At 38.2% G+C, this 23,070-nt stretch overlaps 1 protein-coding gene across 3 annotated transcripts in view; it reads left to right on the top strand.

Annotated features, from left to right (window-relative positions):
- Window positions 1–23,070, top strand: part of ELMO1 (engulfment and cell motility 1) — a 524,791-nt gene that overhangs the window by 168,985 nt on the left and 332,736 nt on the right. For all 3 annotated transcript variants that reach the window (XM_042970062.1, XM_042970058.1, XM_007078577.3), the window contains exons 7-10: window positions 1,103–1,138; window positions 12,746–12,845; window positions 19,740–19,891; window positions 22,034–22,112. In XM_042970062.1, coding sequence (XP_042825996.1) covers window positions 1,103–1,138; window positions 12,746–12,845; window positions 19,740–19,891; window positions 22,034–22,112 — 367 coding nt within the window. The remainder of the gene's footprint in view (window positions 1–1,102; window positions 1,139–12,745; window positions 12,846–19,739; window positions 19,892–22,033; window positions 22,113–23,070) is intronic.

The raw sequence follows: 23,070 nt of genomic DNA, 5'->3' as shown, positions 1-23,070 counted from the left end.
AAGAAGAAGAAGATGGCTGTATACATTTTTACCCCCACCCCTGACCCCCAGTTTTACCAGAGACTAGATCTGATCTCCTTGTGGTCAGTTAGGTTTCTCAAGTGGTTACATTTTATGTGGATGAAAATGAAACTTAACTTCATCTGAAGAGCCAAATCATTCATCAACCACTTACTAAGTATCTGCTCTGCATGTGCCTGACATTATAGTAGTGAGTCACAGTGTCAAGCCCCTGCCTTCAGAAAGCTGGAAAGACAGTGAGGTGCCCTACCAAAGTCATACAGCTGGTGTTTCTCAGTGAGTGCAGATGTGAGTCCCACCTTCAGTCTGGTCATGTGGGGGGAAATCGGAGGTCAGGGAGGCTTCCCAGAGGAGCCGAGAATCTGGTGAATTTGGAGTAGAACTTAGCTAGTTGGACACGTTGGTTAGAGGGAAAGGGTATTCCAAACAGGGAAGAACATACCTAGAGCCAGAGATATTTGGCAGACTGGAGGGATGGGAAGTGGTTTGAGAGGATGAACATCACTTGTTTCCTTATCTTCTTGACCCCAGGTTTTTAAGAAGCATGATTGCCCTTTCTTGCAGACAAGATTTGTCTATTGCACACTTTTTTGCAGGCTGCCATCACAGAGTTCCATCTGTTGTCCAAAACTATTGGAGTCTATTATGATGTCTTTTTTTCAAAGAAGCAATCTTTTCTCAAGAAAAGGGAAAATAGAATTAGTGGGCATTTTCCCAAAGAAAGATAATTATTTCTTCATTGTTCGGCATATACTTAAGAACTGGTCTAGTTTTGGGCTCTACTTTTTTTCATCAAATGTTTACCCATTTTGATCCAAATGAAATGTTCTTATTGCCTTTATTCAAGTAAATGCAATAGGTTGGTTGCAGTAGTTTAATCTCTGCCTTTTGGTTGTTTCTTATCATTAGAGAATACCAATTTGGTACTTTGAATAATGTTTTGCAATAAATAAAGTCTTGTACATCATGGCAGTTAAATCTTCCCTATGTCTAATCCTGAGCTCTCTTCAAGATATATTCTTTGTGTAAAAATTATTGCTTTCAAACATACTCCTCACATGGTTGTTTTCAAATTTTGCAGACGATACCAGAAATTGCAGAAGATCATGAAGCCTTGGTAAGAATTTATGATCAATTAATACAGATGATGTAATACTTCCTTCTTCTTTGCATAATTAAACCCTGTCCTCTGACTGATTGTATAACTATGCATCTAAATATTTTAAGTGAGTGATTTTTTATTCTTTGTTTCATGTTCTTATTAACAGGTTTTTCAAAAATTTATTTCCCACTTTTTTGCTTTGTGGTAGAAAGGATATTTTATGTTTGTGGCCACAAAATGATTACATCAGAATTGCTATCCTTCTCCTAGAGCAAGGCTAGGCATAATTTTATGTACTACTTTAAACAAAAACTTCCTTTTTTGTGGCCTATGTGATGTTCAAAGTCAAAAATCTTTGATTTTCTTCAATGACTTACTATGAAAAAGATACACATTAAAAAAACATTCAGGATTGAAGTATGGAATGAAAATTATTTACTTTGAGTCTCAGAAAGTAGTCATCTGTCAAGTGAATTGCATGTTAATTGTGTATGGAGATCTCAGAACTTCTTTCTTAGAGTTCCCCGCCCCCCCCCCCCCATCACTGCCTTTCTTATCCATTAAACAGGGTGAATCCAAATGGTGCCTAGCAAACTCTCTACAGTAGGCAGAACAAATTTCCACTTCACCAAGTTGTTAAGCAGATAATTTCATTTTGAGAAGCAAGACTGAACGGTATCTGAAAATGTGCACCTTATTTTTTAAGCCCTCGGAGAAAATTCTGACCACTTCAGTGTTCAATACTGGTCTCAAGTCATTCATCTTCCCCTACCCTTCCCACATAGAAAAAAGCGTATATTCTCTTCAGTTATTAAATTCTAATGAAGCAAAAGGTACTACTGAGATTTGAGGGTAAATTTTTTTAAACGTTATTTTGAGATATATGTTTGCGATAGTGGAAGCACTTAATGGTAATGGAAGCAGAAGCCATCTTTCATGAGAGTTTGTTCTGGGCACTGTCTCAATGTTTACATTCATTACTTTTACACACTCATATCTGACACATAAGACCAGTATAATGAGAATTATTGCCTTGATGCAGAGGTTAAAATCAGGTAATGGAGCTGGGATCAAACCAAGTTTTTCTTTAACAACCTCATGCAACTTGCTAATGTAGAGGAAGTTGGGGGCTCTGAAGCCAAAATAATTTCTTAAAGTTTATTTGCCAATAGTTTTAATCACTTGGTATGTAGGGATGCTGGAAGTGGGATTACACATTAACCATGATTTTCATTTATCAAATGTAGACAAAATCAGTGCTCAGGGCCCTCGTTCTGGTAATGGTGGAATGTCTTAATTAGACTTAATACAGATAAAAATGGTTAAATCTGGACAAAGTAGTGTGAACAAAAACACCTAAAAGCAACTACTTGAAGGAACTGGATAACCCCCCAAAGTAGACAGAAAGAGGGTGGTCAGTTCTTGAAAGAACATAATGGGTCTCAGATGAGATTTGTGTGTTTGTAGCTTTTGCCTGAGGGTACCCGCTCATCCAGTTAGCACGGGGCAGCAGGCAGCCTTAGTCTTGGTAAGTTACTGAGAGGATATAGTTTGGGGGCTGGCAGAGCAGCTAGATTATTAGGGGCAATCTGTGAAAGAAGAGAAGCTCAGAGGGTAGGAGACCTCATTTCTACAGGTTCATATAGATCCACCTATAAAATCTGCCCAAATCAGAAGCATGAATGTACATGTGTGAGTGTGTATGTGTGTGAGAACCCCAAAGGACCTGGTAAAAACATCTACTGGGAGTGGAGAGAATTGAGAAGAGATTTAAACTGCTGCTGTTTGCAGAATTTGGAGTTTGATTCTAGCTAGGTTAATTTCTGCTCTAACAAAACAGTCTCAGAAAAACAGAACTGGATTTTGAGACTTGACAATCTTTTATTCCCAGTGTTCAGAATATAACAAAAATTACTAGGGGCGCCTGGGTGGCTCAGTTGGTTAAGCATCTGACTTTGGCTCAGGTCATGATCTTGTGGTTTGTGAGTTCGAGCTCCACATCAGGCTCTATGCTGATAGCTCGGAGCCTGAAGCCAGCTTCAGATTCTGTGTCTCCCTCTCTCTCTGCCCCTCCCCCACTTGTGCTCTGTTTCTCTCTGTCTCTCAAAAATGAATAAATGTAAAAAAATAAAATAAAAAAATTACTAGATAAATGAGAAAAGATGACCTATTCTTAAGAACAAAATAAAGCAGATAGTAGAAACTGACCCTGAGATGACCCAGGTGTTGGAATTAGCTAATGGAGACTTTTTAAAATGTTATTTATTTTTGACAGAGAGAGAGAGAGAGAGAGAGAGAGAGAGAGAGAGAGAGAAGGAGGGAGGGAGGGAGGGAGGGGCAAAGAGAGAGAGAGACATAGATTATAAAGCAGGCTCCAGGCTCTGAGCTGTCAGCACAGAGCCCGAAGCGAGGCTTGAACTCACGAACCGTGAGATCATGACCTGAACCAAAGTGGGAGGCTTACCTGATTGAGCCACCCAAGTGCTCTGCTAATGGAGATTTTTAAAGCAATGCTTATAAACATATTAGAAGATGAAAGTATTAGTATAATGAGTGCACAGATGAGGAGTCTTAGCAGAGAAATGGAAACCATAAAAAATAACCAAGTGGAAATTATAGAACTGAAAAGTATAATACTTAAAATGAAAAATTCACTCTATGGGAGTTGAAAATGGAAGAAGAGACAATAACCTTGAAGATGAATCATTACAAATCACCCAATCCGAAGAATAGGTAAAATAAATAGTAATTGACCTGTGAAATAGAAATAATTGGTCTAAAATACATCTAATTGTGGTATCAGAAAGAGAGGAAAGAGAGAATGAGACCAGAAAAATATTTGAGGAAATAATGACAGTTTCAAAATTTGTTGAAAAATATATTTATAAAGCTAGGAAGCTCAGTGATCCTAACTGGAATAAATAGAAAACTATACCTGGAAACATCATAGTCAAACTTCTGAAATTTAAAGATAAAAAGGATACCTTAAAGGCAGCCAGAGAAAAACAACTTACTACATTAAGAGAGTAAGAATAAGAATGAGAGCTGATTTCTCATTAGAAATAGTGGAGGCCAGAGAGCAATATTTTAGAAGTGTAAAAAAAACAAAAAACAAAAAACAAAAAAAACCCCACACAAACCAAACCAAAAACAAAGAAAACCCCACAAAAAACAAAAAAACTTGTCAAACCAGAATTCTTATCTAGTAAAACTATCTTCTGAAAATGAAAGTGAAATAGAAACACTTTTAGATAAAGGAAAACTAAGATAGTTCATCATCAGCAGGCATACACTACAGGAAATATGGAGGAAGTTCTCCAGCCTGAAGGGACATGCATTAGATAGAAATTGGGCTCTACAGGAAGGAGTGAGCAACACTGGAAATTATAGATATGTGGGTAACTAGAAAAGACAAAATACAGTTTTGTCTTTAAAATTTCTCATATTTATTTACATTTGTAAAAATGTTTATTTATTTTTGAGAGAGAGAGAGAGAAGCAGAGAGAAAAAGACACAAGATCTGAAGCAGGCTTCAGGCTCCGAGCTGTCAGCACAGAGCCCGACACGGGGCTGGAAGTCAGGAACCGTGAGATCGTGACCTGAGACAAAGTCTGATGCTTAATCGACTGATCCACCCAGGTGGCCCTCATATTTCTTTAAAAGGCATATGGCCATACAAAGCTAAAAGAAGTATAACTCAAAATCCAATAGAGGAATTAAAAGGGACTATAAAAAATATTTGCAGAAAAGAAGGTAAGGAAAGAGAAACAGAACAAAACACAGCTGAGACAAACAGAAAACAGATGATAAATTGATTGGCCTAAACCTAATCATATCAATAATTAAATTAAATTTAAATGGACTAATCACTGCAATTAAAATATTTCAGATCATATTTGAAAAAGCATGACCCAGCTATGTGCCATTTATAAGAAATGTATTATAAATACAAAGGTGCATGTAGTTCAAAACTTGAAAATACATACATGTATATGTGAATAATAATAATTTTTTTTTTACATTTATTTATTTTTGAGAGACATTGGGACAGAGCGCGAGTGGGGGAGGGGCAGAGAGAGAAGGAGGCACAGAATCTGAGGCAGGCTCCAGGCTCTGAGCAAGCATTCAGCACAGAGCCCAACACGGGGCTTGAACCCACAAACTGTGAGATCATGACCTGAGTTGAACGCTTAACTGATTGAGTCACCCAGGTGCCCCAAATACGAATAATAATAAAACTTAGTTGTTTTATCAATAGCAGACAAAATAACAATTCAAGACAATATTTTGTCAGAGATAAAAATAATTCATAATAAAACATGGTTGCGTTATTAGGAATACATAAAAGTGTTAAATGTTTATGCACCTAATATAAGATTTCAAAATACATGAAGCAAAAAGTGACAGCTAAAGGGAAAAATAGACAAATCCGTGGGGCACCTGGGTGGTCCCCCAGCTAAGTCGGTTGAGCATGCGATTTCAGCTCAGGTCATGATCTCATAGTCCATGAGTTCGAGCCTCGTGTTGGGCTCTGTGCTGACAGCTCAGAGCCTGGGGCCTGCTTCGGATTCTGTGTCTCCCTCTCTCTCTGCCCCTCCCCCACTGGTGCTCTGTCTTTCTTTGTCTCTCAAAAATTAAAAAAAAAAAAAGACAAATCCTTAACAATAGCTGGAGATTTTAACACTGTCTTCTCATTGATAGGAAAACTGGCAAAATCAGTAAGGGTAGACAAGATTCGACCAACGTTGTAAAATATCTTGGGTCACCATTTATATAGAGAGCATCACATTCAACAATAGCAGAATACATATTCTTTTCAGTGTATGTGTAATGTTCACCAAACAGACCATATACTATGCTGTAAAAAGTCTCAAGAATTTTCAAATGATTGAAATTATACAGATTACATTCTTTGGCCACAAGGAAATTGTATTTTAAATCAGGAACAATAAATTTGCGGAAAAGCCTCAGATGTTTGGAAATTAAAAGACATACTTCTTTAATACCCAGGAGTCAAGGAATGCACCCAGGTGAAATTGCAGTATATTTTTAACTGAATGATAATAAAATATAATATAGCAAAACAAAATTTGTGGATGCAGCTAAAGCAGTGTGTAGAGGGGAATTATATCCTTAAGTGCTTATGTTGGAAAAGAAGAATGGTCAAGAAAAATCAGTGATCTAAGTTTCTACCTTAAAAAGGTAAAATAAATAAGTGTGAATTACATAAGTGGGAGGAGGGAATAAAAGGAGTAACTATCCGTGAAATAGAAAACACATAAATAGTAGAGAAAATTAAAACTAGAACAGATTATTTGAAAATATTTAGTAGGAAAAAAGAAGAGAAAAATCCAATTGTCAATACTAGGAACAAAAGAGGGAATATCACTACAGAATACACTGAAAATTAAAGGGAAATAAAAGAATGTTATGAATAACTTTATGCCAATAAATTTTAATCTTTAGATACCAAATGTGCCAGCTAATGAGACTAATGAACACTGGTGCAAAAATCCCCGGCAGCATATTAACAAATATAATCAAATGATATATAAAAAGGATAATACATTGTGGCCAGTGAAAGTTTATCCCAGAAATCACTCAATGTTTGAAAAGCAGTCACTGTGATTCAGTGTTTAGTAAAACCAAGGAGAGGGCTTAAAGAGAAAAATGATCTTAATAGATACAGAAAATAATTCATAGATACAGCAAAAGCACTTCATAAAATCCAGCATCCATTCATAAAAATTCTTAGCAATCTAGGAATAGAGAGAACTTCCTCAACCTGATAATGAGCATCTACTAAAAAACAAACAAACAAAAAAACACATCATACTTAATGTTGGCATACTGAATTCCTTCCAACTTCTGCCCTTTTAAAGATTGGGAATAAAGCAAATGTGTTTGCTTTTTGCACTTCTGTTACATTGTGTTGGAGTTTTTAGCTATAGCAATAAATTGAAAGAAATAAAAGACATAATAATCATAAAGGAAGAAGTAAAACCATAGAAGACATGATTATCTGTGTAGAAAATTGTAAATCTATAAAGAAAGTCTTAGATCTCATAATTGAATTTAGCAAGGTTTCAGGATACAGCATCAGTGTATAAAAGTGATGTATAGGTATGCATTAATAGCCAAATGAAATTTTGAAAATTTCTATTTACAAAGTGGCAAAAATTATAAATTTTTTAGGAATACATTTAACAAGAGACATGTAGCATCTCTTCACTGACAAATACATGACTGAAAGAAATTGAAGGCCCAAATAAGTAGAGAATATACCGTTTCTTGGAAGACACACACATTGTCTTCAGTACAATATTCAGTGCAATAATATTCAGTGCAATATTATTTTTTAAAAAGAAATTGCAAACCAATCTTAAAACTTAAAGGAAATGATTAGGACCTAGAGTAGCCAAAACAGTTTTGAAAAAATAACAAAGATGAACCAAGTTGGAGGATTTCATTAACTGACTTCAAGACTCACTATAAAGTTATTAACACAGTGTGATATTGGTATAAGAGGAAAGATAGATCAAAGAAATAGAATAGATTCCAGAATTGATCCACAGTTAAATTTTTACCAAAGGAGTGAAAAGAACGTTGGCACATTCATGCTATGATCTGAAGGCCAAGGGAATGTCTACAGGGTGATTTATAAATTTATAACCTTTTATGTATATACTTTTTACCACATACAAAAAAAAAACATTTGGAGAAATTCAAAGGGCAGGACAGAACTATATTCATTAACTTTGGGAATTAAGGATATATTGAGTATGACTTAACAAAAACTTTAAAAGTGGCCTTTACTTGCATCCCTTCTCCACTTCTGCCTGGCACCCAATCAAAACATTTGGAAGCACTGTTCTTTTATAAATTTAGCAGCTTAAATTGAAATGCTTCAAGATTGGCTGAATTTTGTTGGAATGAAGATGGTCTCTACTGAGTTGATGAGAAACATTTAGTTGAATCATTCCAGCACACATGGTGTGTTGGCTGTGACATAGCTCTCGACCAGCATGTAGTTTGCAGTCGGCTTAATCTGTGGCAGTCAGTACTGCAAAATCTTTAGCTTAGCACTTTATAAAAAACAAATAAACCAAACAAATAAAAGTGCTTCTGCACGTGCCATGTGCTTGCTTTATATTTGTAACCCTTTTAGCCTTGATCTTTTGCACGCAGCATTGATTTCAGAGCCTTGGCTCCTGCCCTCTCTCCTTGGAGCGTAAGTCAGTCCTCTAGGAGTGAGACTAAACATCTATGTCAGGGTTCAATAAGGGCTTTTATACCTGCATCATTTGAAATTAGGTGATTGAGTTCCTTGATTTGGAATGTAATAAAATTTTAGGATGGCCATCTTCTCCTTGCAACTGAGGGTTTGAGGTTGAATTTTAAAAAAATTCTCCTTCAAAAAAAAAATCCTCCCTCATGGAAACCTAGTATGCCATCCAGCGACCAGTCGTAATGAATTATATTTATGTTACATATGCACTATATATATGCTATATTATATTTGCATGTGTATATATATTTTTATATTGTAATACATAACATGTATAAATATATCTAATCACATACATATGTTATATAGAATATATTAAATAGAAGATATATGTTCTGTTCTATAGTATAACTGACTATATATGGTCTAATAAAATATATAGAATATGTTAGATATATAGAATATATAGAATATATTCTATAGATATTCTATAGATATTTTATATCTATATAAAATATATAGAATATATCTATATAAAATATATAGAATATCTATAGAAACTACAAAGCACATAAAGAGGGAGAAAGAGAGCGAGAGCGAGAGCGAGAGAGAGAGAGAGAGAGAGAATCTCAGGCAGGTTCCATGCTCAGATTTTTATATCTACATAAAATATATAGAATATAGAATATATAGAATATGTTAAAATATATGATGTGTATAAATAAAATGTTATTAGATAATATTTCTACAAAATATGAATATCAATAATATAACATGTATATAAAGTGTTATTAGATGGACCAAGGGAGCGATCCCTGCCATGGACACCTTGGTGTGTGATATGAAAGAAGCTTCTCTCACTTACCAACCGTTCACACTAATGGAAACTACAAAGCACATAAAGGCCTATCGCAGTGGCAGAAATGGTGCTCCACCTCCTTAACAACCATGGAGATTAAAATCCTGGCCCCAAAAGCAGATTGGAGATTTGAAAACCAAATGATACACTTTCTCTCCGTCTTTTCTCTCAAGTCCTTGCAGCCTGTCTGAGAAGTCTGTGGGCAGAGTTCTAGAGCATTGGAGGAAGCAGGACAATCCTAGATGTTACTCAGGCCACTTGGATTATGGGCCCATTGAGCAGGGGACAGAGTCATTTTTCCTTCAGATAATTAGAGAGCATAAATATAATTTATTTCTTGTTTCTAAGGCAGTTAAGGAAGACTAATACTATCTCTATTCTCAGCCTCAACTAGCTCCAGGGAATATAAAGACAAGTTTGATTCCAAGAGTGTGTGCTTTCCTTTGTCACTGCCTGTCCCACTGCTCATGCTGTTAGTGACAACAGTGAGGCAGTGTTTTGCCTGTATGGAGGCCATGGGTGCCGTTCTCCAATGTCGTGTATATGGGGGACTTTGAGCGGTTGAGATCTTTTAACATGCCAGGTATAAGCAAATGGCAACTATTATATGTTTGTTTTCTGCTCTTTTAAGTAAAAAGGAAAATAAATTAGCAAATAGTGTTTACTGATAATGATACGGTAAAATAATACATTAGCTAATATTGTTTACTAATACTATACATTATTATGTAATAATGTTTTCACAGTAATACTGGTACCAACATACTCTATTAATAAATCTTGCTAATTGTTTTTATACCTGGCTCTCTTATTTTCCTGATGCAATTTACTTTCTTTCTTTTTTTTTTTTTTAATTTCACTCAAGCTAATGTCTGGATTTTGTCATTCATTGTCTGTAGAATGAGTCATTTCTGGAATTCTTTTTTAAAATTTGACCTTTCTTGCTCCTCTTTTTAACACGTTTTTCATCCTTCTACTTTTTTTTTTTTTTTTTTTTTTTTGGTTCTGTCCTTCAAGTAAGTTTGAGTTTTCTGGTTTGGGACTTATTTTGGGGGGCACGCCATGTAAGGGGCCCCTGTAAGATTAGTATTGCCAGTCTGTGAGTTAGAGAAGCCTTTGAAAAAAAGTATTTCTGGCCTGCATGGGTTGGCTTTCCTTGCGTTCCACCCCCCCTCAACCCTGGCTCCAAGGACAGAGAATATTTGAAGGCAAACATTTGAAGATCATGGGCTTTGCTTATCTTTCTAGAAGATCACTTTTGCATAATGATCATAGCTAACACTCACATGTTGCTATATATATACACCACACACTGTTCGAAGAGCTTAAAGTGTGGTAGCTTGTTCTATTTCCCCAGAAATCCTGAGTGATCACCACCACCACCACCACCACTGATTTTTTTTTTTTAATAAAGAACGTGCATGAGCAGAGAGAGGGGAAGAGGGAGAAAGAGAGCGAGAGCGAGAGCGAGAGAGAGAGAGAGAGAGAGAATCTCAGGCAGGTTCCATGCTCAGTCCAGAGCCCAACATGGGGCTTGATCTTATGAAACATGAGATCATGACCTGAGCTGAAATCAAGAGTTGGATGCTTAACCGACTGAGCCACCTAGATGCCCCACGACCATCATTTTTAATAAATGAGGAAACTGAGGCACAGAATGTATCAGTAGCTTGCCCACTTAGAATTGGAGGGGAAAACTGCTATCTGACTCCTGAATCTGCACACATAATCATTTTTATCTATTTTTATCTGTTGCATCTCATCGTCTCTGATCTCTGGGAGTTTTGGATCATGGTCTTCTGAGAGCCGTTGCCTCTTCTGTAGGTTTCTTTCTTGCATCACAGCTTGGAAAGTGATGCAGAATTCCCAAGGCCATTACTGAGGCTGGGCTGAGAGAACTGGGAAGAAGGGAAATTATGAAGCCATTTTACTTTTTTTTTTAACGTTTATTTATTTCTGAGACAGAGAGAGACAGACATGAGTGGGGGAGGGGCAGAGAGAGAGGGAGACACAGAATCAGAAGCAGGCTCCAGGCTCTGAGCTGTCAGCACAGAGCCCGAAGTGGGGCTCGAAATCACAAACCGTGAGATCATGACCTGAGCCAAAGTCGGTTGCTCAAATGACTGAGCCACCCAGGCGCCCCATATGAAGCCGTTTTAAAAGAAACATCAGCCTCAGGCACCTGGGTGACCCAGTTGGTTAGGCATCCGACTCTTGGTTGCAGCTCAGGTCATGATCTTCGAGTTTGTGGGTTGAAGCCCCGCGCTGGGCTCTGCGCTGACATTGTGGAACCTCGTTGGGATTCTCTCTCTCCCTTTCTCTCTGCCTCTCCCCTGCTTGCTCTCTCTGTCTATCAAAATAAATAAATACATAAATAAATAAACAAACAAACAAACAAACAAGAAACACGAGCCTGTTTTCTATACTAGTAACTGAGAATAGATGGGAAAATTCAATCTAAACATTCTATGAGACTTTGTAGTGTAGCAATTATATATATGAGTTTACAGATTCAAATTCTGAACATATTTTTTAAAAATCAAGCACATGAATCTGTGAGGTTGCATAGTATGCAGAAATCCTGATGGGCATAATTCAATGTACTTGAAGACTGTACTTATCTTGGCAGTTAACGTTTATTATGATGATGATTTACAGTAGAGGTGAGTTTCTGTAAAATATTCTGAGTGTCTGTTGAGTGTGGTTTTGAACGCATTAGAAACTAGGATATTGTCTGATAAGGGTCATGGGTGGAACTGTTTGTCTCATCTCTGTTTTGATTTCTAACTCAAACATTAGACCCTTCCTATAGCCTTCCAAATCACAGCAAGTCTACAGCAAACAGTCATTATTTCTACAGATATTCTATAAAGACTATTAACAAAATGCTGTCCAGGGTAACAGAAATGAATATGCTTACTTACATATATATTTGTACCTATGTGTTTGTGTGTGTGTCTGCACTGACACACACTCACACACACACACACACACACACACACACACACACACACCACTCAAATCCTGTGCAAAGTGCTAATACTCTTAATAGAATTATTTCTAATTATTAGATACCGTGAATAATGAAAGAAGCACATTGCCCTCTCTTGGTTACTCTAACTTTCATTTGCTGAAAAGCTTTTCTTTAAGTTATCATTTACTGAATGCTTATATACTACACATGTGATTAAGTGCTCTACAAGCAGCCCTGTGATTAAATAGGTATCACTATTCAGTTTTTCAGCTAAGACAGAGGCTCAGAGAGATTTGTGAACTGCCCAGTATGACATAGTTCACCAGAGTGAGAATCTGTGAGAGCCCAGGTCTGTCCCACTGAGGCCCTGGCTTATTCCATAAAACCCACCTTCCTCCTTTCCGTAGACTCACATTTTTTAAGAAGTTTCCTGAGGCCTAGCTGTGTATCTCAATGATCTTTTATAATTCTTCTGTATCCACTTATGTAAAGCTTTCTCACTTCTGTGTCTGTGCTTCTGCTCAGCTCTCCATCTCCATTAATCTTCTCTGTGTTTTCCAGCTTTGGAGACATGCTGTCCTTCACCCTGACAGCCTTTGTTGAGCTGATGGACCATGGAATAGTATCCTGGGATACGTTTTCAGTGGCGTTTATTAAGAAGGTAATGCAAATTGTTTTTTCAGGGCTTAAATTACTTTCATAGATATTTTGCTCTGCTTTGAGGATATGTTATAATTGTTTCTTATAGTTATTTGTGTAAAAGATAGATGTGGTTGTTGAAAATATTATGCATGTGGGGGTCTGGGCACCTAACTTCTATGTGAAGATGACATTGTCTCCCCACCAGGATCAAAAGGGTGTGTATGTGAGAACCCACAGTCAAGGGAAATCAAGGAATCACATTGTTTACACTACAGACGCAGTCCCTTAGGAGTCCCTGGACAGGATTCAGTTATTCTCAAGACCTAAGTAGAGTTTTTTCTATCCTTCTTCAACCTTCTCTGCCCTCAATCAGGTATTCAGGGAAGGGGAAAGAGGGAAAGCATATTGATTTCCTGCATACCTGGATTTGAAGCAGGGATATAAGAGAAGGAGGTGTGCTTGGGTCCATTCTTCTTAAGTCAAGCTCACTTGTAATCATGGTGCAGTAAATGTCTCTGGGATTGATTTCTCCTTCTTTAGGAGGAAAGTAATGAAGGGATGGGCAAGGTGGACTTGGTGTGGGAACAGAGGGCAGAAGAGCCCCCGCCGTTCCCTGAAGGGAAGGGGGGTGCTGTTCCCTTATAAATTTACTTTATAAGTATAGATTTCTGGGAAGGGTTAAGTAAAATAAAGAATTTCAGAGAATCTGTGCAAAAGCTGGAAAGTCAAAGCAAAATCCAGAAGAGTCACTTGAATTTTTTAAACCTTGTTATTTTAATCCATGTTGAAATCATGGTAGACTTACAGAAAAATCGCAAAAAACAGTACAGAATGTTCCCAAATGCCCTTCATGCAGCTTCCCCTAGGTTAACATTTTGCATAATGAGGATACAGTTACCGAACTAGGAAATTAACAGTGGTACTATTACCATTATTTGATTTCACCATTTCTTCTACTAATGTCCTTTATCTGTCTAAGGGCCTGACCTAGGATCCCACATTGCACTTAGCTGTCATGTCTCCTTAGAGTCTTCTGATCTGACAGTTCCTCAGTTTTTCCTGGTCTTTCATGACAGAAAGTTTTGAAGACTACTGGTCAGTTATTTTGTAGAGTGTCCCTTATTTTGGATTTGTTTGGTATTTGATGGTTAAATTAAGGTTACGCACTTTTGGCAGGAATGCCAGAGAAGTAGTGTCATACCTTTCTCACTCGACACATTGTATCGGGGTACATGATGTCGACATGTGTTATTAATGGTGGTGTTGACCTTGGTTACATGGTTGAGGTGGTATCTGCTGGGTCCACTCACCGTGAAGTTCTTTCCCTTTTGAAGTTAATCAGTATCTTCTGGGAGATACTGCCTTGAATCAAAGGGCACAGAAAAGCCCCTAGATTGTCAAATGAGGGTGTTGGAATTGGGTGCCCCAGAGATCGAATGCTTACATGATACATATTTATTTCAGACAAGGGCCTTCTCAACAGACCTCTGAATTCTCTTCCCTTATGTAAGGGCATAAAGCCAAAGGAGATGATTAATGGGAACTACTAGAAGAGGAAGCCTCAGTCAGTGGTACGAATTGCTAAAAAGAAAAGAAACGATTGTAGATGAGAAAGCCAAGGAAACGTAAGCAGTGAATGATGAATGTGAAGAACAAATTGCTGTGTTCTGTCTTTCTAGGATAAAAGTTCTAGAGAAGTAAGTTCAAATCTGAAGATACTGGGTTTTGTGGATTTTTCATACTTAACAAAAATGTTAACTCATACTGGATTATGGCAGGCCTTTCTCTCCTACATCCAAATTGCCTTGCTTGTCTGTTGTTAGAGCCTCTTTTGCTCTAAAAACAGTGCTGTTCTGAATGCAAATTCCTTGAGGTTGTATTGTGCTTTCATACACATTATCTCTTTTGATCTCCAGAAATCCTTTCCAGAACAGAGCAGACTGTCTTGCTATTACTGGTCAGGAGGGGAGGATACAATGGCTTGGGGAGGTTAAGTGATGTCATAGGGAGTGGAGTGTCACTGGTCCCATGGTTAAGGGCTTCTTCCCTTCATGCTATACACCTGTGCTTTCAAATGGTGGGAAAAATAGCTTCTGAAGATTGGTTGAACTAGTATCGCCTCTGTTCAGCCCTCCCCAACCTCACTGGTAAGAAGTTAAGTGATTTCTTCTGCTCTCCATTCTCCTTGGATCTTGTGTTTGTCCCTGTGCAAACACTTACCCCATTTTTGTGAATTCTTTTTTTTTTTTTTTTTTACTGGCTCCCAGTAGACCATGAGTCTTAGGAGGCTGGAACCACAGCTTTCTGCATGACTTTATCCTCAGGGCCTGGCACAGAGGAAGACCGTAATACCTTTGTGTGAAATGAATGAATGAAACTTGTTTTGGAAGAATTTTTTTAAAACTCTAGAACTTGAAGAAAAGAAGGAGTATAGTAACACCGTATTTAACTCTATTTCAAGTAAAATTTCAGTTGTGAATGGACAGGGATTTGAAAACTTTTTCGTTAAATGACGTGAGAAGTGGTTAGAGAGAATAACAATAATTTAATATTCTAATTACGTAAGAAAATGGTTTTCATTCATTGAAATTAAATTAAAAAGTCTAAGGAAACAAAGACTAGCGGTCTTGGCAGTTTAAATAAAAAATTAAATATTTTCTCAAAAGGCAATACATTTAATGGATTTCACATTCTCATTCCTTGCCATTCTCTTTCCTTTGCATTGCTACTTAGATCTCAGTCCCTTATGAGAATCTGAAAAATGGCCATCACAAAATGACTTTATAATTGATAGTTTTTGTAAGGTTAACTTTTTTTATTCATTAGCTGGATCAAATTCAGCACTTTCACAACCCAGGAATTGTATGCAGGCAACTGTCTTTTAAATGGAGCTTTATCTCAACAAAACTCATCTAGGAAATGCCCTGACAAAAGATGTTTATCTCTGTGGTCCAGACTTGGCTTCCTATTAATGCCAAATTCATACCACTTTGGAGAAATATTTTTTCCCTGCCAGCCCGTCTTCTTCTTTACTATCTGTTTTCTTATGTGTGGATGGAGATTCTCGTTTACAAACTTTGTCTGCAATAAATAACATCATTTCATAAACATTTTGAAAGGTAGAATCCCTTGATGACAAAATGTAATGTTGCTTTTTAAAGAGTTGGCTACTTAGGGAGAGGGTAGGAAGTTGTGGAGAAGAAAGAAAGGGAAGAAAAACAAAACAAAAAACTAGAACTTTCTATCTTACCCTTTGGTTTTCCCCTAGCCAAGTATAACATCAGTGCCTTTTCTCAGAAGGGGCGTTTCATACAAATGCTCTTACAGCCTTAGCTCTGCAGGAGGGCCTGGTTCACCCTACATAGTTTTCAGCACCTGGACAGACATCCAGCCAATTCAGTTTAGAGACTCAGTAATTTTTACCTCTTAAAAGACTAGAGAGATTCATGGGCCTGTGCCCAGATAATTTAAAATATGGCAATGGAACTGCAGGCTCTCTGTGGTTCTTTTCAGTTTTGACAGCATGGAAGAATTTTAAAATCTCGCCCTAAGTTATTCTAAGAAGTGTTTATGTGATTTTAATAGTTTATATCTTTGATGCATGCACTGTGATGCCCCTTAGCTTTTTAGAAGCCACACAAATACTCCTCCGTATTATTTAGGTAACATTTAAAAATGAATGCAAGCATGTGGAGGTAGTATATATAATTATTGCTAGCTCTTCTTACCTCTTCTTTCTTACAGTACAGACCTACTTTCACACAGCCGTGCTTTGGCTTAGGGCTGGCTCACCTGTGTGGGCCAAAAGTACAGTAATGGAGCCAGAAGTAATCTAAAGGCAAAGAAAGTCATTGTTTCTTTGGGGGTGGGCAAGAGAAATTAAAAATTTAACCAGAAAATCTTTACTGTTCCGTAACTATACTAAGATCTATAGTTATTTAAAATAGACATAGAGAATAATGCTTGTATTTTGACGAATTTGTACATGCCCTAATAAGGAGCCTGTCTACAGTCATTATGTTTGTTCAGTCAGCCCTGATGCCTTGGTTATTGGTACTTATTAGATGGAAAGATTGGGTCATTTAAATGTCTGGTTAGAACCATTGACAGATAAAGGCAAAAGGTGGCAGTTAGTTTAAAAAAGCCACTAGTATTTTAGTACTACAAAATACTAGTACAAGTATTTTCACGTTCTCAAGCCACAGACTTGTACATAGACTTCTAACGATCTGCATGCCTGCTGTCTGCGAGGCAGGACTCAGCTAAGTGTGTTACACAGAATGCTCCTTTTGTAAGCTGCATTAGGATTGCTGAAATGATAGGTTCCATATCTCACAAAAGAGGTGAAGTATAGAAAAGATTAATTTTTAAGAATATTTTGATGAAGGTAAGGGGTTAGTTTTATGGGAGAGAAATTGATAGAAATGGCAAAGGGAAATGGAATATGTATATGTAATTCAAATATGCCTGAATTAGAGCAGAGAACACAAACTCTTGTACAACATTTGAGCAAGCCCCCTGGGACCATGACGGTCAATAATTTGTAGGAAACTTTAAAAGAAGGTATAGTTTGTATCAGAAAGTATTGAGAGTTCTGGTTGGATATTTTGAGAAAGGAAATGTTACCAAAAGGATATTTATGGAAGTAGAGGATAAATGTGTATTAGAGGGGAATCTTGAACATAAAGGAAAGTGAAGATGCAGTCTTAGTAATCCAAGAATGAGTTGGCCCCTGGGCCGATGTTGTGCATGTACAACTGAATGCGTATCAAAGGGGAGACATCGCAAAATGTGTTCGTAGCGATAGAAAATAGGGGACTGGAATTATAATCACTAATGATTATGGCAAACTTGGAAAAAGGTGATAATTGAGAAAGGAGGATTAAGAAGACAATGAGATTGGTTTTCACACCTTTTAATTTAGGCTTTGTTGGAATATCTACTTGGAGTCATACTTTTGGATGCCAAGAATAAGCAATTAATGTACTTCATAGTAAATGCCTTTTTATTTTTCTGTCTTTGCTAGACTATAAGGTCCTCGAAATTAAAAAATCATGTGGGTTTTGCTCATTTACCTATTTCCAGATCTTAGGACAGTGTAAGCCTCTTTTATGGCACACAATCCATACTAGTACTTGAATAAGTGAGAAGAGTGTGTGGAAGCTACAAGGTAAGGGGGCAGGTATTGACAGTAGGCTCTCAGGTGGAAGCTTCTCCAGGAAGTCTTAAAGGTACATCCAAATTTACTAAATGGGGGAAGAAAAGGAGCACGGAAGGCGGAGAGATAGTGCTGAGAAAAATCGGAAGTACTGTCAACAAATTTATTTGTGAGTTCTTCAGCGTTTTTTTTTTTTAATTGAGTACCAGGAATTATGCTGGGATAATGGAAAATGGTTGAGGTGGTGTTGGTGAAGAAGTCAAGGAATTGACATTCTGTTTAGAGGAGGTCTAAGTGAAGTATTAAACCGTGGGCTCAGGATGAGGGTAATTGGATTTTTGTCAGAAAAAGATGGCCTTAGCTTGGTAGATTGGACAGAGTGGAGCAGACTGTGAGGATTAAGGCAAAGGCTTGCCAGGGACAGTAAACACATTGGAGAAGTTTATTAGCCATGAAAGGAGCTGAAGCAGTCTTTTGAGAATCTTAAAATTTTCATACTCTTCCTGTGCTTTATGCTATAAAATAATAGCTTTCTGGAATATAAAGCCATAATATTACCATACTATACTTCTTCATGTCATCTATTTGCCACCCCTGAGATCCAGATGTATCTGGGGCCAGAGAGGGTACTGGTATCTGTATCCACTACCCTTACTTCCACCAGGGAGTCATTAGCTAGAAACAGTGGAGACGGTAACTGTGGTTGCCATGGGCACCTTTGCGTTTAATCTTGTACAAGGATGGAGAGGGGATGAGGAGAAGGGGTCAATGGGACAGCAGAAAGGAAGAAATTAGTGCCAATGGGGGGAAGCAGCAAGTGTCGATTTGTCATGGAACCAAATTATTTAGCTTTTAAGAAAGTAGTCATTATGTTGATATAATAACAGCCTTTTAGTGTGAGTTGTCAACAGACAGGAATAACTTTTAATGAGACCTCTAAAATAAAACCTTTATGGTACCCATGTGTTTGGGTTACTGTGATCCATTATTCTAACCCTTATTTTACTTCCCTCTTACATTGTGATTTATTGTGTTTGAGGCCTTAGTGATTCATTCCTTAGGGAATATATTTTAGTGCTTAAGCTATTATTTTAACTTTTAGCACTGCTCATTTAAATGTTCTCCTGTTTGCTAAATTTGAGATGAAAGGAATGTATTTTAACCATAAGAAATTGGAAGAATGGGGGAAAGAGTGTTTCATTGTTGAATAATGAGGAGCGTAGCCAGTGCCTAAGAAGTTGCCAGTTGGATTGTGTTGACAAGTGTGATTTGTGTGAATCCCTTAAGAATATAACCAGGGTCATAATATGAACATAAAAATCATGAATCGTGTGGGGGAAGGAGTAGCCTGGGAATGGAAGGAAATGGCTATTAGTATATGTTGAAATTACCGTCTCAAAGAAACACAGGAGTCCTCACAATATATGTGTTGAAATCATCTGCCTCTGAAAGCTAAAACCCAGAAGAAAAATCCCAGAAAAACCAGAAAATAATTCTTTGAAGCTGTCTCCTTTTTAAAGTTGCTTATTATTGAATTATAGAAATAAGATATAAATATTGCTTTGTAATATGTAATATGAGCAATCATCGCTGACTTGATGTGTTCCTTACTATCCTGCTATAATTCTAGATACTTTTCATCCTCTGTGTCTGGTGTTTCTTAAGTGAGCTCCTAATTTCCTTAGTTTGCTCCCTTCTGGATTTCTATGCTCTGTTTACCTCAAGTAGTCAATTGTGTCCTTCTTGGATTTTCAGATAGCAAGTTTTGTCAACAAATCGGGCATGGACATCTCAATCCTGCAACGGTCCTTGGCCATTTTGGAGTCAATGGTGCTCAATAGCCATGACCTCTACCAGAAGGTGGCTCAGGAGATCACTATTGGACAACTTATCCCACATCTTCAAGGGTAAGCATACCACTGCCACCCCCTCCATGAGGAGGGGAAATGGTTCTGGTAGACAGCCACCATGGAGCTCTGGGAAACACTTTGGATTGGTTTGATTAAATAGGCAGAAAAGGAATCTTGATTTGACATATAGGCACACCGTGTACCAGACCCATCCCCCATCACACTGAAATGGCACAGTGACTTGCCTGTGGAGTGGAGCGGGGGTGGGGGGGGGGCATGCCTGTTCCCAGTACCTGGCTCTTCATAGGCAGTCAGTTTTGATGAATGTGATAGATACCGGTAGAATTTTACTTTTAACGAGGCCTAATAGGACAATTTGTTCTCTTGAGTTCTCAACAGTATCTTTCCTTAGTCATTAAAAATAGTGTTTTCTGTGATGAGTATTTTCATAGATAATTGGGAATTTTTAAAGGTAGGCTTCTTTCTTAGGCTCAAGGTGATTACAGTGAGCTTCAGTTTTGTATTTTGTAACGTATGTGTTTTATCTCTAGCGGCTTGAGCTCTAAGATGAGGCCCTGAACAGCCTGTAGGCTTTCCCTTCTCTCTACTCTTAGGTAGTTAGTAAGGTTGCCTCTGAGAAGCACCCCCCCTGTACAATGCTACTTTATAAATAAACCTATTTGGAGTTGCAGGTGGCAACAAACCCCCTGCGGTAGCTTACACAAGACCAGGGGTTTACTGAAAGAATACTGGTACACTTTCTAGAACCCAGGAATGACTTAAGTAGCTAAACCTTGACAAGGATAGAAACTATGGCCTCCTCGGAGTCCTCACAACAGGCCTTTTCTCTTGTGTTTTGGTTGGCACTAAAGTGACTTGGCTCCCAGTAACTACCACCCCTGGTCTCTCAGGACACATTTGCCAGTTCTCAAGAGGAAATCTGATTGGCCTTTTGGGGTTGGGAATGCAGGCTGGGGCTGTGAGGGAATGTTCATTAGTTCTCAGTATGCCAAAAATGTTACCTGTTATGTTTATAATGTAAACTACCAAAGTGCATTAGATGTTTCTTTCATTTGGAAGGGGGGATGGTGACCAGGATGTAATAAGGTTTTAAGTCACACAAGCTATGGATTGTGGCCTCAGGGAAAATGAGCACATGATGATTGTGTGCAAAATGATGATTTTGTGCAAAACCTGTCTAGAAATAATACCAGTTTCACATTTCCCTGAATGTGAAATGCATTATTTCTATAGTCTGTGTCTTTTCTCTGAATCTCGAGGGCATACTTGAGCATTCACGGTACATTTTGCCAAAGTGGAGAGTTTCTTATTTGGCAAGTGCCATGCTGAGGATTTTATATACATGAACTAATTTTATCCTAAAAGCAATACCTTTAAGAACCTGGGTTCTCACCCAGTGTTACAGATGAGGAGACGGTGTTTTGGGGATACCCCATGAACTCTTCCAAGGCTACATGGCCAGCCTGCGGAGCACTGGGCTTTAGATTTCATCCCTCCAAGGGCTGCGTTCTCAACTTTGCTTCTCCCTAAATTATTTCTAAATGTAGCTCTCCGGCTGCTCTTTGTTTGTGCCTTGGGTCCTTCTTGTTTACTCTTTACCATGGAGCTTCCATGAGATTTTTGCTTCATTTGGAATTTCTGACTTCATTTTGGTAAAAAGAAAATTTGTAAATTTAAAAAATAAAAACCTGTTGTTTTTATTATTTAAAAAGTTTTTGTTTGAAAATAGATTTTTAGAATATGTAATATCATTGCCATGGAGATAAAAGTGGTATCCTTTATAATAAGTCCAGGAGTGTAGGGACAGGCAAGTCTGGTCCCTATATACTTCATGCAGCAGACAGAAAATCACACACACACACACACACACACACACACACACATGGCCCCTGGGTTCATGTTTTAAGCCTGATAGAGGAGAAGGGGAGAGAGCCGGCTGACCACCTATCCCCAGGGAACAGTGTGTTGTCCAGCTAGCAACAGTAGTTGTACCCCCCATCCTCCCACTGTGTTTCCTGCCTCATGATGATGATTGAAATACATTCTCATTCAGTGACAACTGCATTTTCTAGGCCATGTCTTTCTCTCTCATCTTTTTTTGGGGAGATCACGACCCTTATGATGGTCTGACTCAGAGGTAGCCTGTTCTGACTTTCTGTATTGTTTGTGTCTTTACAGGACAGATCAAGAAATCCAAACCTATACCATTGCAGTGATTAATGCACTTTTCCTGAAGGCTCCTGATGAGAGAAGGCAGGTAAGCTGGATTTCTTTTGTCTTAAGACTGTACCTGGGACTGACAACTTTTGGGGCAGTGAGTGCCCTTTCCTTCCCATCCTGGGGAGTCCTTGGGCATCCCTGCTGCTCTGCAGCCCGGCTGGCCAGCCTGGGCTCGTTCACAGATCCAGTGGGCACTAGTTGGAGGTGCGCAAGCCCTTGTCTGAGGAAGAACACTCGGAAGGCTCTGGAGGCAGAGTCCTTTCATCAAATGAAACCCAACGTAGAAACTCGAAACATAAAGAGATGAAAGTGTTACTGCTGTGGTGGAAGCAGAGGTAGAAGCCTTGAGATCTTCTGTCATGCCGTTGAATGCTTCCTAGGGCGAGAGAGGTATTTCTTCCTGCCTGCAAGCTGTTCTTCTTTGCCCATGGAGGTTTAAGATGGCAAGGACAGGAGGGAGGACACGCAGATGGCTGCTACTGGTTGAGATAACTGTTCCTATGTCTGGGGAGCTCTTTGCTCCATGACATTTCTGTTGTCCACACATGCATGTGGTGGGGAGGACTGAGCAACACATTTCCCTTCTGTGCAAACAAGGGAAGGGACCCTTCGATGGACCTATGTAAAACCTGTCCTTTGATACTGTCCTTTGTCTGCAGATCTCTGGTTCTTCTGCAGTGAAGTAAAGGATCATTATAGATGGTGCTGTGGAAGAAGTAGAATTTTGCACGTCTTGGAATATAGCTTGCACCTCAAAACCCATTCCTGTTTTTTCCATCAACATAACATATATTGTGTTACCTTGGTCACAATTCACTTTCATTTAAAAATGGGTTGGAAATATGAGATGTTTCCACCAGTAGCAAGTATAGCGGGAGCTCTGTGACAGTTACCACTAAATTGTTTTAGCAGAACTTAGAAGCTAGCATGCTACTGGACATCATGTCAAGAATTTTAGTTTTTAATTTTATTTTTTTTCATTGCCAAGGATTTTA

The sequence above is a fragment of the Panthera tigris genome, chromosome A2 (assembly GCF_018350195.1).
Source record: "Panthera tigris isolate Pti1 chromosome A2, P.tigris_Pti1_mat1.1, whole genome shotgun sequence".
NCBI lineage: Eukaryota > Metazoa > Chordata > Mammalia > Carnivora > Felidae > Panthera > Panthera tigris.
The sequence above is the reverse complement of the archived record's forward strand: the minus strand, read 5'-3'. Positions and strand labels throughout refer to the sequence as shown.